General features: G+C 43.3%; 1 protein-coding gene and 1 non-coding gene across 2 annotated transcripts; both read right to left on the bottom strand.

Moving 5' to 3' along the window:
* Positions 1-7,863: 7,863 nt before the first annotated feature.
* LOC138382114 (U7 small nuclear RNA) lies at positions 7,864-7,922 on the bottom strand. The gene has a single exon (XR_011233275.1). It is a non-coding gene; the product is annotated as a U7 small nuclear RNA (small nuclear RNA).
* Positions 7,923-8,684: 762 nt separating this feature from the next.
* ZNF774 (zinc finger protein 774) lies at positions 8,685-13,472 on the bottom strand. The gene is made up of 3 exons (XM_069465694.1): positions 13,333-13,472; positions 10,724-10,830; positions 8,685-9,922 (listed from the first exon to the last, which is right to left on the bottom strand). Exons 1-3 carry the CDS (start codon positions 13,437-13,439, stop codon positions 8,685-8,687), a joined length of 1,452 nt encoding a protein of 483 aa, XP_069321795.1. The 5' UTR covers positions 13,440-13,472.
* Between the last annotated feature and the right edge of the window lie 3,791 nt (positions 13,473-17,263).

The raw sequence follows: 17,263 nt of genomic DNA, 5'->3' as shown, positions 1-17,263 counted from the left end.
AAATGGTCAAGTTTTTTGGTTCTCAACCCTGCGGTGAGTACAAAAATGACTAACAATAGAAGAAATACAAGAAAAGAGCTAACATATGAAAAAATGTTCAACCTCACTGGTAATCAAAGAAATACAAATTAAAGCAATTTATAAGAATCATGTCAATTAAATTAGCAAAACTGTTTTTCAAAGAGGAGGGTGTGGTGAAACTAGCAGTCATTTATTGCTGGTAACATTGTAAATTGGTACAATTCACTTAGAAAACGATTTGGCAGCAAGTAACGAGAGCTGTAAAAATGTTCACACCCTGTGGAAATAATCAAAAATGTGGAAACATTTTTTTCTGGGGAACAAAAAAACTTTCACATGAGCATTATTAATGCAGTGTGGCACCCCCTATTCAGACAGTGGGTCCAAGATTGGCTATTTATAGAAGGGTGGACCTACAACCCTCTGGACATTTATTTGCACCAATTGATATACGTAAGGGGGGAGGGCGTTTTTTGGCTTGTTTGGGTTTCGACTGAAGGAACAAAGAGAAAGTGTGTTTGTGTGGGTGTGACGGGGAGGGAATGAAGGGGATTGATCTGGTATCTGTTCAAGGCCCAGGCACTTGGATTGCTTTTGTTTCTGCCTCAGAATAGCTCCATAAGATTTAAGTGAAAAAAGTCAGTCTCTGGAAGAGTGTTCTGGTTACCTATTTGCTTTCTTTCTTTTTTTTTTTTTTCTTGTGAAATATATTGTAAATAAAATGTAAGTAATGCATATTAACAATTTAAAGAAATATTTTAAAAAGAAAACCTGGGTACTCAAAACTCAGCTTAAGAAACCTGTAGAAACTTAGCATCCTTCTCATCTATTCCAGTTAACCACTGTGCTGAAGTTTGTATTAATCAATCTTTTGATTTTCATTCATTTATATGTGTGTCCTTATTGCTTAGGCAATATGTTGTTTAGTTTTGCCTGTTTTTTTACCTTTATTGTATTTTGACTCTTACTAAATGTATTTGCATTTTACACTCAATATTGAGTGTTTGAAGTTTATCTGTGTTGATGCATATAACTGTAGTTTGTCCACTTTCCCTGATGTATAATATTCCACTGTGTGAATTACCAACTTACTTGGAGGTGGGGCCACTAAATCCACATTTTGAGTGATCACCCCAAGTAAGACTGATATAGGTGGTCTTCGACTCACCCTCTGAGAATTATTATCTTAGAGGACAAAGTCTAAGCTCTTACTGCTCAGTCTCCCAACTCTCTTCCTTAGCCTTTTAATTTTAATTAAATTGTTTGTTTCTCTTTTCCAAAAGTGTTTTCCCATCTTTCTTCACCTAGAGAGAATTGTTATGCTTCAAGTTTCTCCACTAAACTATTAGTCTGTCGTGGAATTGAGAGCAAAAAACCAAAATAAAACAAACAAACAAACAAACAAACAAACAAAAAAACCTATAAGCTCCTCTGAGGCAAAGATTATCACCATTGTTGTCACTGACATTTATGGAGCAGATACAATGTACCAAGTATTGTACAAAGAATTTTATATGTATCATCTCATTAATCCTCACCCAACCCCATGAAGAAGGTAATGGGATTAGACTCATTTCACAGATAAGGAAATAAGGGCCAGAGATAGTAAGTAATTTGTCCAAAGCTAAACAGCTCTTACATGTGGACCTCTTTAACTATCTTATTTGTCCTTGTACCTCTAGGGTCTAGGGTAGGACTTAGTGTGTGGTAGGCACTCAATAAACTCAGTTTCTTGAGCTGAACTGAAAGGAAAAGTCAAGGAGACCAGATGGAAAACCATCTCTTCAGTTCAGATGAAGGCAGTGGGGGTGGAAAATCGAAGCTGGAAATGAGACTTGGCATGCCAGACTATTGCAGAGCTGAAATCTGGGGAGTGACGTTGGGGAAGGGAATAAAGAACGGACAAGGCATTTCCATTTTTTTACTTTGGGCACTTCTGTATTTTTTGGAAATTTTTAAAATAAGCACATGATGGTTTTACAAATTTTTAAAAAGAGAAAGTGTAGAGGCAGCTACTACATGACTAGGCACTAGCAGAATATAGAAAAGAAGAGAGAAAAAGAAATCCCAGATGACCAGGAGGCCTCCGGCAAGGATCCATAGGAAAATGTGGAGTCATTTGCAGAAAGAGAACTGGGGGAGGGATTCTTTGGGAAGAGAAGCTGACTGTAATTTGGAGATTCTGGGTTTGGGAAGCAGCAGAGCGTCCCTGGGTAGTTTCCACCAAGCATCTGGACTTGTAGGTCTGAAATTCAGGGCAGAGATCAAACAAGACTCATGTTCCAACAGATGACGGTTGAAGCCATAAGATTAGTGTGCAGAACAAGAAGGAAATGAGAAAGAAAGAGGACCAAGAGCCAGAACATTGAGAGGGTGTGAGGCACAGGTGAGGGGAAGAAGAAGAGCCAGGGAAGCTACTTGAAAAGGAGGAGCCAGAATGTAGAACCATCTCAAAACTACAGCGGGAAAAGAGAATTTCAAAAATAAGTATATATAAATGGCATTAAACAGCAAAGAATTGTTGAATGGGAAAAAGACTAACAAGAGGCCTTCAGATGTGGAAATTAAAAGACCTTTGAGAGTCCAGTCCTAGAAGTATACTAGGATCAGTAGCCCTATTAAAAGGGCTTAGACATGAATAACTACATGTGAGTGGAAGCTGGACCAAAGGGGAGGGGAAGGAATGTGATGATAGGCTCTAGGAAGAACTATGTTGAGGCAGAAAGATGGTTTGATGATCTTGCCTTTCTGTGGTGGTGCCTGCCATGGTGCTTGGTGATAATGCTCACTTACTGGAAAGTGACTATGCCAGGCACCGTGCTAAGCCCTTCACAGCATGGATTTTCTCAAAGCCCTCAGTTTTTCTCTCTGTAACATGACCTACACATGGCTGCCAAATCAGCCCTCCTCAGACGCTGATTATGTTTCTCCTCTCCTACAACAATACTAGCGACACCCCGCTCCCCAGAGAGTAAGATCTAAACTTCGCAGTTTGGCAACTACCATCAGCCTTCTTGGTGTGACCTTTATTCATCTGTCCAGTTTCTTTTCACTCTGCTACTTTTCCAGCACAACGAGTTCCTTGCCTGTGAGCATGCATTCATTATTTATCCAGTAAAGATTTATGAGCACCTACCCTGTGCCAGGCACTGCTCTAAGTGCCCAGGGAAGAATGGAAATAAGAAAAATTGCTCCCTCCTTTCATGGAGTTTACCAAAAACAAATCAATGAACAAGAAATTATCAGAAGGTACAAGGACTTTGATGAAAAGAAAAGAGGGTAACGTGATGGAGAGAGACCGTTGGGGGGGCAGGACTGATTTAGATGCAAAAGTCAGGGAAAGTCTTGGGAAGGAGGTAAGTTTAGGCTGAAACCTGGTTGACAAATAGCCTATGTGAAGATCTGGGTGAGGAACATTCTGGGAAGACGGAATAGTTAGTACCAAGACTCTAAGGAGCACATGACCTTTGTGTGACCAAGGAACAGAAAATGCAAGTGTGCTGAGGCACAGCTAGGGAGGGGGAAGGTGACGTCAGAAGAGGCTGGAAGAGGCAGCGGACTCTCCCCTCTGCAAACTGCAAAGGCCTCTTAGACGTGGGTAAGGATTTGCCTCTTCATCCTAAAAGCAATGGGAAGCTGCTGATGTTAAGTAGGGAAGTGATGTGGTTATATTTAGGATTTTAAAAGATCACTCTGACTTCTGTGAGAAGAAAAAGAGCCGTTAGGAGGCTACTGCAGGAATTCAGGTAAGAGATTTTGGTTTTTTCGGACCAAAGAGTGGCAGTGGAGATGGAGAGGTTTGATAGACAGGTTTGAGAGGAATCTGAGAAGTAAAACAGTTAGGGCTTGGTGATGACCTAAGAGCAGATGTGCAGAGCATAGGCAAGAAGCTAATCGTCCAGTCACAGGGTAGAAGCAAAGGAAAAATGTGGAAAGGCAGTTACCTCCACTCTCACCAATAGCATTTAAATATTCCCTACTCATGGCTACGGTGGGTGAGAGGGGGTTGGAAGGGCCACAAAGCAGTCACACATTGCCCTTCAAGAGCTCACATCTTACAGAATAGATACACCTGTAGATGTACAACGTGAAGTACAAAGTGAAAGGAAAGGATTCAATATATGTTACAAGGCTCGGTGTGGTGGCTCACACCTGTAATCCTAGCACTCTGGGAGGCCAAGGTGGGAGGATCGCTTGGGGCCAGGAGTTGGAGACCAGCCTGAGCAAGAGTAAGACCCCGTCTCTACTAAAAATGGAAAAATTACCTGAGTGTTGTGGTGCATGCCTGTAGTCCCAGACACTTGGGAGGTTGAGGCAGGAGGATCGCTTGAGACCAGGAGTTTTGAGCTTGGAGTAAGCTATGATGATGCCATTGCACTCTACCCAGGGTGACAAAGTGAGACTCTGTCTGAAAAATATATATATATACACAATATGTGTTATAAACAAGTAACTTGTGTCTTTAAAAGACTGTTAGGAAGTAGGGGAGTAAGGGAAGGAGGGGCTGGAGCCTGCTGAGCTCTTTAGCTTGGAGGTAATATGCCAACTTTGCTGGCAGCTATGAGGTTTCCCCTTTCCTCCAAGAACCTGGGGAGAAGGGAGGAGGGAGCTGGAGAGGGACCTGGGGTATAGACTACCCACTTGTATTGTCTCAGAGCATAAAGGGGTACATGTGGAAGAGGCTGCTCATAACATTGCACAGTACTAGGATCTGTGAGAGCCCCAGATCTGTAAATTTTTAGAGCCAGAAGGAGTCTTTATCTGATTTAACAGATAGACTGAAGTCTAGAGTGATTAGCTGACCTGTCCATGGATAGCTGCACCATGGATAGTAAATAGCTGCACCAAAACTAGAAGCTTGCTCTTCTAACCCCTGGCTCTGTGCTGCTTCCAGATCCTGCCCCCTGAATCTGAGGTCACTCATAGACAATGAGTGCAAATCATGTTCCTAAGTGGGTTTGGGGTTATGAATCCTTGTGCTAATAATGTAGCTTTTGTTTAGCTCAAATGTCCTCTAACTGGCTCCCTCTTGTGGGACACCCTTCCTGGACTTTTAACATTAATCCAGTGCAAATTCTCGGAGTGTCACTTCTGAGGAGTATCATTCTTAGCTCTGTATTTTCTCATTCTGCATTCTACCCCTGGCCAAAACGCCTTTACCTGGGGAGATGAAACCCCTGAATTTCACACAAATTACCCCTTCTACCTGCTGGGCTCTTCCCTTGCCTCCTCATTTGATTTTTACAAATTATTGCCATTGTCTAGGTATTGATCATATTTGATTTAGAACAATACTTGGGTAGATAAAATAAATGAAGATGGCATACTCTCATATTACCATAAAAGAGATGCAAAATCATTCCCAGCTGCTGCTCCTGTTTCAAACCAGGATAGTACTGGGAAATACTAATCGCCAAGTTAGAGATTCTCTCCCTGACTAAGGAATCACTTGAGTATTTTTGTTTTTTGGTTTTTTTGAGACAGAGTCTTGCTCTGTTGCCCTGGGTAGAGTGCCATGGCATCATCATAGCTCATAGCAACCTCATACTCCTGGGCTCAAGCAATCCTCTTGCCTCAGCCTCCCGAGGAGGTGGGACTACAGTCGTGTGCCATGACCGCAGGCTAATTTCTTTTCTATTTTTAGTAGAGACAGGGTCTCACTCTTGCTCAGACTGGTCTTGAACTGCTGGCCTCAAGCAATCTTCTGGCCTCGGCCTCCCAGAGTGCTAGGATTACAGGCATGAGCCACCGCCAGGCCCACTTGAGTGTTTACTGAGCTCTTTAGCACGCTGCTTCGTGGGGAACCTAGACAAACTGTAGGGGAAGGAGGAGAAGAGCAACAAGGTACATTAGGAAAGTCATTATGAGATTTAAAATGCATTTAGAAATTTCCTGTCAGAACAGAGTCTCTCACTGGAAGGGACTTAGAGATCTAAGTCATGGAGGCCAAAATTTAGACAGCAGTATTTTAAAAATCAAAGAAGTTCTAATCAAGCAGCTATTGTGCCTCACTCTGTTGCCCAGGCTTGAGTGCCGCGACATCAGCCTAGCTCACAGCAACCTCAAACTCCTGGGATTAAGTGATCTTCCTGCCTCAGCCTCCCGAGTAGCTGGGACTACAGGCATGTGCCACCATGCCCGGCTAATTTTTTCTATATATATTTTTAGCTGTCCATATAATTTCTTTCTATTTTTAGTAGAGACGGGGGTCTCACTCTTGCTCAGGCTGGTCTCGAACTCCTGACCTTGAGCAATCCATCCACCTCGGCCTCCCAGAGTGCTAGGATTACAGGCGTGAGCCACCACGCCTGGCCCTTATTTAGATTTTGCTTCAAACTAAAAACTAAAATCAAAAAAACCTAAGATGGTTAGGGAAATGTGAATGTTGACTGGGATACTTGATGACATTATTATACAAATCACCATCATTGTGGCTATATTTAGTAGAGGAGACATCTTTTAAAACAATGGTTCTCAAACTTGAGTACGTGTCATAATCACCTGGAGGGCTATTAAAACACACAGAACGCAGAGTTTCTGATTCAGTAGGTCTGGGGTGGGGACTGAGAAGTTGAATTTCTAATAAGTTCCCAGGTGATGCTGATGCAACTGGGCTAGGTTCACATTTTGAGAACCATTGCGCTGGATTAAGCAGACTTTTTTGTTTCCTAGTCAGTTATCTAATTACCCTTTCAAAGAAGGTGCCAAGGTTATCAGCTGAGTTCTAGCCCCCTTGAGTTACAGCACTCACATGGCATTCCATAAACAGAAGAGAATGAAGTAGTGTTCCAAGGCTGATGTAAAAATTCAGTCTGCTTGAAAGAAAAAAACCTTCAATCCACTACCTTTCTCTCTAAAAAATGGTAACCGTCCAACTCCCTCCTTAACCACTTGCACCTGCCCTTACTCCTCCACTTTCATTCCATCAGGATCAAGGACCCTAGCACAGGATCCTGTGAAGCTCCCTACGACTTAGGCTACTTCCCTCCATCATTTCCAAATTCAGACTGGTTTAATGGATAGCATATGGGTCCTTCAGGCCCATATTCTCTCCTTCAGTAGCGTCTCAGAGGCACTCTAACAGATCCCAGAGCTGGTCTGTTGTTGAAGAGGAAGACTGCAGACTGCAAATCTAGTGATCTGCCCCCAAATCTGGCTCTTCTGTTAACTACGTGATCAGTGAGAGGTCATGTCATTTAGCATTTTCACACTTCAGTTTTCCAACAGTTAAAAAAAAAGTCCCTCATTATGAGAGAAAATGGGACACCTTGAGAAATATTAGCCAAAACTTCTTGGAAAAAAGACATTAGCAACAGTACTGTAACATTAAATCTTAGGGATATTACATTTACAGTTTAACAACAAAGTGCTTATATGTGTGTGTATATGTGTGTGTGTGCGTGTGTGTACGTATATATTTTAGATCCTAATGACACCTTTGTGAGGTAGGTAAAACTTGGGGCTGAGAGAAGGTGAAAGCCTGGCCAAATTAAGGGCCAGGGCCAGGGCCAAACTCTTTACCTTCTCAATTAAGTCAGTGTTCTTTCCAACACACTGCCTTCCCTCAATTTATTTCAATTAAATATAAGAATGTACTAGTGCATAAAGTGAATGGCCCTAAAAGGATCAGAGAATTGCATTAACCTAATAAAACTAAATGACCAATGATCCAGCAATTTAGAAAACCAGGGTTGCTTCCTTCAACTACATACCAGGAAAGATCCCTGTAATATCACTTGACATTCTTATCAACTTTGCTTCCACAATTTTACATGCCTCTTCCAGATCTCTCTGATTTGCTCATCATAGAATATTTTGTTTCTTTTTTTAAAAATAGATTTAGGGGGTCTTATGGTGATGACCAGAAAACCTGCTAGACTACTAAAAGAGCTGTAACATTCATAGAGTATTTTCTATATCTCAGATGACAGCAAACCTGCAGTGGAAGTACTTCATATGCTGCTGTTCAAAGAGCTTCTGAAATTCTTTCAACCTCTAAGTCACAAGACTGCAAACATCCTGTATGATAATTCTGCCTCATCATGGCAGGGAGACATCTGGTGACTAATGCCTGCACAGCGCTGGATCGGGAAAGAGTTTCCTTTTTATTAAATCTATATGTTCAGGCCCCAAACCTAGCTCCAATCTAATTTCTTGCAAGTTCTGACCTTGGGAGTGCTGCATGAATAAATTCCTTATTGAATAATAAAGCTGATACAAGCAACCAAGCTTGTATTGAATGTCTTTTAAAGGCCAGGCACTGCATTAAAGGTTTTATATAACACTTCAAATCTTCATCATTAATAATAATAAATGTGACCATTTACTTACTGAGCATCTACTTTGTGCCAGGCGCTATACTTGGTCATTTACATGTGATCTCTAGGCCACATTTCTCTCACTTCTCATTTAGTAACCAGGCATAGACCATTAAACTTACTTTCCCTAAGTCAGTAATACACTGAAGGAATGCCTTTTGTGTTCAGAATGTTATTTGGACCCTTTACGTTTATCCTCTCCATTATAACAGAGAAAAGGAAGAGAGACAACAGATCAGGGCCCAACGTGAGCTACTGAAGTCCAGGTTTTCTTTGTTTGGGGTACTTGAAGACAGTAGCAATGGAAATTTGGAAGAGAGTAGCAGAACCACTAAAGCCTATTTCCTAAATCAAATGGGTGTTTTGATGGCATAAAAGATGCGCTTTCTGACGGAAGCTCTTATCACATTTACTACAGTGAAAAGGTTTTTCTCCTGTATGTGTTCTCTGGTGTGTGAGAAAATGGGACCGCTGATTGAAGGTCTTGCCACACTCAGGACATTGGTAGGGTCTGTCTCCTAAGTGGATTCGTTGATGGGTAATGAAGTGGGAGCTCTGATTGAAGCTCTTCCCACACTCGCCACATTTGTAGGGTCTTTCTCCTGTGTGGATTCGTTGGTGCTTAATGAGAGCAGAACTGTCAGCAAATCCTTTCCCACAGATGTCACACTTAAAAGGTCTCTCACCTGTGTGTGTTCTCTGGTGTGTTACCAGATGCGAGCTCTGACTGAAACTTTTGTGGCAGTCGGGACAACTGAAAGGCCTCTCTCCTGAGTGAGTACTCATGTGAGCTACAAAATGAGAACTATCTCTGAAGCCCTTCCCACACTCTGGGCATTTAAAGGGCCGTTCTCCTGTGTGGGTTCGTTGGTGCTTAATCAAATCGGAGCTCTGGCTAAAACTCTCCCCACAGTCATTACACCTGTAAGGCTTCACCCCCGTGTGGGTCCGCTGGTGGGTGATGAAATTTGAGCTTCGACTAAAGCTTTTATGACATTCCAGGCATGTGTAGGGCTTCTCTCCTGTGTGGGTTCTTTGGTGCATTATAAGGTGTGGCTTCCGCCCAAAAGTCTTCCCACACTCTGGACACTCATAGGGTCTCTCACCTGTGTGGGTTCTCTGATGTTTCATAAGTGTCGAGCTGTCACTGAACTTTTTCTCACACCCACTGCATTGGTAGGGCTTCTCTCCTGTGTGTGTTCTGCGATGGGTGACAAGGTCTGAACTCTGTTTGAAGCCTTTCCCACACTCGATGCATTTATAAGGCCTCTCGCCAGTATGGGTTCTTAGGTGTCTTATAAGATAGGAACTCTGGTTAAAGCTTTTCCCACATTCTGCACACACAGGTTTGTTTCCTACATATCCATCCAGGAGCTTGTTTAAATCCCTCTCCTGTGAAAAGAGCTCCTGCTGGCCCTCTCTGGGAAGGGTTCCATGTTGTCCTTCTAATTCAAGGCCCCTTTCCCAGTTTCCTCTCCAACCAGGAGTATGAGAAATATTTTTATTGGTCCTTTCTGAGGATGTTCCACATTGTTCTGTTTCAGAAATGTTCTGATTGAGTTTTGCCACCTGGTGCTCAAAGTCTGAAAAATTAACAAAAGTAACAGAGAATAAAGTTATCAGTTATCAGGAAAGAACATCAGAAAGCAGTAAGAAAGAATAAAATTACTGTTTCTGCAGCAGATTAAACTTAATTCAACCACTGTCTTTCAATTTGTGAAAAGTTTATTGAAGTTCATTGAGCTTACAGAAAACATGAATTCATAAACTCTTTTTAAGATGGCCAGATGAATCTCGAGGTAATCTTGATATCCTTCAAGAGCGTACCACATATTGTCAAATTGGGCAACTCTTGCAAAGATGTTAGTTTATACAAAGTGAAATGCTTAGTCAAAATGAAGACTTTATTCTATTATTGACTGCCCAAGAAGCCAAATTTAAACTTCTAATAGTAAGAACAGGCTGAGCGTGGTGGCTCACACCTGTAATCCTAGCACTCTGGGAGGACAAGGCGGGAGGACTGTGTGAGGTCAGGAGTTAGAGACCAACCTGAGCAAGAGTGAGACCCCATCTCTACTAAAAATAGTAAAAATTAGTCAGGCAACTAAAAATAGAAACAAAAAATTAGCCTGGCAAGGTGGCGAGTTCCTGTAGTCCCAGCTGGGAGACTGAGGCAGGAGGATTTCTTGAGCCCAGGAGTTTGAGCTATGGACAGCTCACGAGCTATGCTGATGCCACAGTACTCTAGCCTGGGTGACTGAGAGAGACTCTGTCTCAAAAGAAAAAATAAAAATACCAAGAACAAAAGTCTAGGACAGCATTCCAAATTCTTCATCTAAACTGGGGCTGAAATGCTAGATTTCCTACCACTGGGTAGCACTCACCTGAGTGACTTTCCCTTAGAATCTTCCTTGCCTCACAGTTTTGGAGTGGTAGGACCCATGGCTCTTCTTTTTGTGCCAGCTGGGAGATTACATTTGGTCTAGAAATCCTGCCCAAGAAGGTAAACATAGGATGTGATTCTGAGCCAATTGCACAAGGCCTGACCCAAATCCAAACCTTTCTCCTTCCCTAGGTAGGGGAGAACACCAGGGGAGCTCTGATGTGTGTTTGTTCTCATTAAACAGGCAGCCATGGTAAAGTGATAAAACAGGACGATCTCCTCAGAAGGCTAAGACAGAAGCCCTTTTCCTCCCATTAAAAACAAAACAAAACAAAGCAAGACAAAATAAATCAGACTCAAGTGATAGAAACTCTAGAGTAAGCACAATAACTCATTTCCGAGGGCACAAAGCTAAACTCATGCAGAGAGAGAATTTTTTCAGAAACAAAGCTGCCATGACCTCACCCTTAGAAAGAATCAAGGAACTTAACTATAATGTTGGGCTTTAACATTTTCCCAGAAGAGAAACAGTGGATATAGCCATGAGAAAAAGACAAACACTTGCTAAGAAGACAAAAAAAAATAGGCAAAGGAAATGAATAGGCAACTGACAAAAGAAAAAAATACAAGCAGCCTATAAATGTATGAAAAACCTTTAACCTCACCATTAACCAAAGAAATTCAAATTAAAACAATGACACATTTAGGCAACACAAGTATAGTGTAGAGATAATGAATGCAAACTCAGAAGTCACACTGCCTGGGTTTGAATCCTAACCCTGTCTCTTACAGGCTGTGTGGCCTTAGAAAAATTACTTAGACTCTGTGTCTCAGTGTCTTCATTGATAAAATAGAAATAAGAATAAGATCTACCTCACAGGGTGGTTGTGAGGATTAAGTGGTAAGTCCTCAATAAATGTTAGCTATCATCGTTTACTTTACACAGACTCTTAAATTATAATACCCACTGTGACAGGTGGAATATAAAGAAATAGATACTTTGATATTGTGCTTGTGGGAATAAATAAATTGATTCACTCTTCTTGGAAGGCATTTGGCAAAGTATTAAATATCTTAGGTATGTATCCATTCTTTGACCCAGCAATTTTAATTCTAAGGAAATGATAAGATTATACTTTAATAAATAAAACTTCTAAAAAAAGACAATTAGCTAAAATATGTTCATAACACTGGTAAAAATGTGGAAATGACCTAAATGTCCCACAACAAAGGAATAATTATATTTGATTGAACCAAATGAAACTGTTATTTTTATAGGTAAAAAAAAATGGTCAAGTATGATTCAGTCTAATATCTTACTTCATACAACAAAATAATATTATTCCATACAACAAAATATAGGTGGTTATTTTAAGTGATGTACAGAAAGATATTTATTGTCAAAATATATTCACAATACAATGCATAAGAAAGTAGGATATACAACTGAATGTATAGTATAATCCCAATATTATTCTTTTATGTATATTTTTATAAATTTTATATATACTTGGAAAAAGGCTGGTAGGATAGTAACTCTTCAGTTGTAGGATTAGGGATGACTTTTGTTTTCATTTTGCTTGTCTTTTTCTTTCTCTCTTTTTTCTTTTTTTTTTGAGACAGAGTCTCTCTCTGTCACCTTGGGTAGAGTGTAGTGGCATCATTGTAGCTCACTGCAACATCAAACTCCTGGGCTCAAGCGATTCTCTTGCCTCAGCCTCCCAGAGTGGTAGGATTACAGGCATGAGCCACAGTACCCAGCCTGTCTTTTTCTTTAATGAGCAAATATTACTTGTTTAATAGATATGAAGTAAAGCAGGAGGAAGGGTAGCCATGGTATCTTAAAAAGAACACTGGAAGTTGGGGGGATGGGTAGTGGAGGGAGGGGATGGGGTATAGCTACATGATGAGTGCGATACGCACTGTCTGGGGAATGGACACGCTTGAAGCTCTGACTCGGGGGGATGGGCAGGACATGGACAATATACATAACCTGAACTTTTGTACCCCCATGATAAGCTGAAATAAAAAAAAATTAAAAAATAAAAAGAAAAAAGAAAGAACACTGGAAGTGTTTATCTTCAAGTGACAGGCAAAAACACCATAGGGACAGCTCCTCCTTTTCCGCAAAGACCTGGGTTGGACTCTCACCTCTGCCACTTAACTTTTGAGTCTCAGTGTCCTTAGCTGGTAACACGTATATTAAAAGTTACAGTGAGATATTAATAAGACAATCAATATCAAAGACATCTGCAAACCATAAAGTGTCATAAAGATAGAAGTCATTCTTTTTCTGCCAGGGAGGCAACAATTAATCTCACAGAGGTCTGCAGCTCTAAGAAACCAACATCCCAGAGACCACTCAGAGCTAGACCCTCTCAAAATATCTAAGTCTTAAATCTAAAGAAGAGTAGCGGCCTGGTGTGGTGGCTCATGCCTATCATCCCAGCACTTTGAGAGGTCAAGGTGGGAGGATCTCACTTGAGCCCAGGAGTTCAAGCCTGCAGTGAGCTATGATTGAGCCACTGCACTTCAGGCTGGATGACAGAGCAAGATGCGTCTCTTAGAATAAAATACAATAAAATAAATAGAGAAGAGTAGCATCCTTACCCTTTGAGAGCCCATTCTTCTAACGGTGCTGGGTGGCATCCCTGAAGAGGATTTTCTAAGCAGTGTCCAGGTAACCCACTCTTCCCTGAAGTCCCCAGCCACATCATCAAGGGTCATCTGTTCCTAAAGCAAGAGACCTCGATATGCATCAGCAGCTCCCTAGATATTCTCACCATTGTCTGAAAACCAAAACCAAAAGATGGCCCCCAGTATCCCCAAACAAACCTCCCCTGAGGTTTGGAACAGCCCTGAGGTAAATTCTGTCAACCACAGGAGGATTGCTTTTCTTGTCCTGTTTTTACATGAGCCTTCCCTTGGCCAACTTTCCCACCACTAAGAAAGGCCTGGACCTCCCAAACACACCTAAAGAACCCTCAGTCTTTTGGATACATCGACTTTTTGAGGAACAAATTGTTCATGGTGAACAAGATAAACAAAAAAGTTTACAGATATAATTTGATTTCTGGAAAGCTTTTGATTCTCTCCAACTACAATTTCCTCAGTAAGCTAGGAAATTATGGACTTAACTATACTCATGTTAGTTATGAGAACCGCTGACTCTTCTTGGCTTATGGATTTGGGGTCAACCTCAAGGGACAGACTATGCAGGACCCCAAAGGGAACTGTGCTGGGTACCATTCTACTTCAAGGTTTCATGGAGTCAGAAATGAGACTTAAAAAGACAGGGATTTTTAAAAAGGACAGAGATAGGTTGTAAAAATAAGTGAAATTCAACTCGGATAACACAAAACACAACCCTTGGGGGCTGAAACCAATCATTAATAATTTATAAATTGACAGCAATGTCATGAAAAAAATTACTTTTTGGGAGGGTGATCAGAGTTGATTCAGCAGTCCCCAACCTTTTTGGCACCAGGGACCAGTCTCACGGAAGACAATTTTTCCACAGGGTGGGGGAGGGGGCGGGGGGGGGCGGTTGTTGGTCTCCAGAGGCTTCAAGCACATTGCATATATTGTACAGTCAAACCTCTCTGTTAATGCTAATCTGTATTTGCAGCCGCTCCCCAGCATCACCGCCTCAGCTCCACCTCAGACCATCAGGCATGAGATTATCATAAGGAGCACGAAACCCAGATCCCTCTCAGGCGCAGCTTACAGTAGGGATTGAGCTCCTGTGAGACTCTAATGCCGCACTGATCTGACAGGAAGCAGAGCTTACGCAGTGATGCAAGCGATGGGGAGCGGCTGTAAATACAGATGAAGCTTCGTTCTCTGCCTGCCGCTCACCTCCTGCTCTTCGGCCAGTTCCTGAAAGGCCACAAACCTCACCAGTCCATGGCCTGGGGGGTTGGGGACTGCAGGATTACTGAATGGATCATTAATTCATTCAGTAATTAATATGTTGCAAGGTATTAGAAGTCACAGAGAAACATATAGGATAATGTTTTTTCTCTTAAAGAATTTCCAACAGAAACCAACACAAGTCAGCCAACTGAATGACCACCAGCTACAAAGAATTCTGCACTTCAGTGGAGGAATAATCAGACTGGGGTGAGGAGGTTTTACTTTTCACATCTTTTGTCCCACCAATCAAAGCACCTGTTTCCTCCTAGAACACACACACACACACACACACGCACGCACACACACGCACACAACTTTTCAAAGAAACATGTTTACAGACATTGCCACTGGTCATTTATAAAGTATTAAGGACCTAAAGACTGTAGGAACACATTTCACCTCTTCGTTTTAAACCCTAACAAACAACAATAATGTCATTAAGAAGCAATTATAATGAGGGTTTTGAGGGATAAATTTTATCGCTACATTCCTTACAAAACACAACTGCAGGCCGGGCGCGGTGGCTCAGGCCTGTAATCCTAGCACTCTGGGAGGCTGAGGCAGGAGGATTGCTCAAGGTCAGGAGTTCGAGACCAGCCTGAGCAAGAGCAAGACCCCGTCTCTACTAAAAAATAGAAAGAAATTAACCGACAACTAAAAATATATAGAAAAAATTAGCCGGGCATGGTGGCACATGCCTGTAGTCCCAGCTACTTGGGAGGCTGAGGCCAAAGGATCACTTGAGCCCAGGAGTTTGAGGTTGCTGTGAGCTAGGCTGATGCCACTGCACTCTAGCCCAGGCAACAGAGTGAGACTCTGTCTCAAAAACAAACAAACAAACAAACAACCCCAAAAAACACAGCGGCAGGGCTCACTTGCAGGAGGCGGAGCAATTGCGGGGGCGAGAATTCTTGGCCACGGTTATAGAAACCCCGTTTCCCACCCAGCCTCCTTTCCCCTGTACAGGTGACCTCAAAGGCCCCACAGCACTGAGGTGCTGTGACTAAGTGCCATTGTGAGAAGCACCGGTTTGTTCCCTGCGTTTATTAATAGGAACATGACCGCACGGGTGGGGCCGACACCCGCTCTTGCTCGTGGTGCTGCAGGCCCCGATCCGGCGGCAGCGGTCAGAGGGTCAGAAAGATAAACTGATCCCCGGCGACCACCACAGAGGAGCAAGGAAATTAAGAGTATGAGTTATCCAGACAACCGGTTTAGAAGCCACGGCTACTTATCCCCACACCTCAGCAAGACCCCGGGGCTCCGAGCCGAGCGCAGGACCCCAGCAGAGAAAGCGTCAGGGTGGCGGGCCAGCCCCTCCACGCCCCCTCAGCAGCGCGCGGGCTGCCGCCGCAGTCTCCCGCCCTGACTCACTCACCGCCCCAGGGCCCAGCGGGGATGGAGCAGGAAGTGAGAGTCCTCCGCCGCGGAGCCGCGCCCGGCCCGAAACGCAGAGGCGGTCCCTCCCAGAACCCGACCCGGATTCTTGACAGGGCTGTGGGGACACAGGTGGACTCTACGTTCGACAGCCCGGAGCCGGAAAACACCGCCCCTGGCATCTTGCCATTGGCCTTTCAGTTTCCATGGCTAGGTATCTTCCTTGTCCATAGGCTGGTTGAGGTGTCAATCACTTCGGAGCCTTCTGGGAAATGTAGGCCCGAGCAAGACCTCAAAGGACTCGGAGTACCGGGATGCCCAATTTCAAGCGGTGACAAGTGCTAAACCCAATTCCTGCGCTGCTGGACCCTGAAAACCTCCTCTCTGGAGCTGAGGGCAGGATCCAAATGCTGTACCCTTCTCCCCACCCCAGAGTGGGATCTGCAGATGCGAATCTCCTAACCTCACCCGACTACCGCGGAGCGTACCCAGGGCGAGGCACTTGGTCCCTCCAAGCGCGGAGCGGCTCTGCGCTCGGCCTTCCTGCGGGTCTGCTGCCCCACCGCGGGCGGCCAGAGCTTGCAGGGTGTCTGCCGCCGGCCGGGTTCCGGGCCAGCTTAAACTGGGCATAAGAAAGCCCCAGCTGAAACCCTCGGTAGAAAACAGACGTTCTGCGTCCTTCCATTCGCACCAATCTCCAGGCATATCCCCTTTCCGTCGGCTAATATACCTGTTAATAGCCAGAGGGGCCAGGCGAGAACGTCAAGTATTCTGGGAAATGTGGTACTGGGTTTCCAACTGGGGAGGTTGCTGGGTCTCTTATGAGCAGCCAGTGGTCTCTTTGGATGGGCCCCCAGCTAAAAAATAATAGGAGCCTCTCCTTACAGTGAAGAAAACGCGCCTGTCTACCGTGTTTGTTGGTTCAGTGCAATTTTAAAAAGAAAAAAAGCCGGGCCCCGGTGGCTCATGCCTGTAAACCCAGTGCTTTGGGGGATTGCTTGAGGCCAGGAGTTCGAGACCAGCCTTAGCAAAATAGTGACAGCCCAGTCTCTTAAAAAAAAGAAAGAAGAAGAAGAAGAGGAAGAGGAAGAAGAAGAAGAGAAAGAAAAGAAAAATTACATGATGGACTATAAAATGCTAATGTGGAAGACCATTTGATACTAATTTCACCATTCCTTTACAAACATGTGGTGCAAAGTAGATGGACTAATGCCCAACAAACATACGAAGAAATGCTCAACATCTCTAA

The sequence above is a fragment of the Eulemur rufifrons genome, chromosome 3 (genome assembly GCF_041146395.1).
Source record: "Eulemur rufifrons isolate Redbay chromosome 3, OSU_ERuf_1, whole genome shotgun sequence".
In the NCBI taxonomy this organism is placed as follows: Eukaryota; Metazoa; Chordata; class Mammalia; order Primates; family Lemuridae; genus Eulemur; species Eulemur rufifrons.
The sequence above is the reverse complement of the archived record's forward strand: the minus strand, read 5'-3'. Positions and strand labels throughout refer to the sequence as shown.

Coding starts and splice junctions, on each gene's coding strand:
- ZNF774 (XM_069465694.1), bottom strand. CDS start 13,439: ATGATGTGGCTGGGGACTTCAGGGAAGAGTGGGTTACCTGGACACTGC. Junction 10,831..13,332: donor GAAGAATGGGCTCTCAAAGG/GTAAGGATGCTA, acceptor CTTCTTGGGCAG/GATTTCTAGACCAAATGTAA. Junction 9,923..10,723: donor TCTAAGGGAAAGTCACTCAG/GTGAGTGCTACC, acceptor TTAATTTTTCAG/ACTTTGAGCACCAGGTGGCA.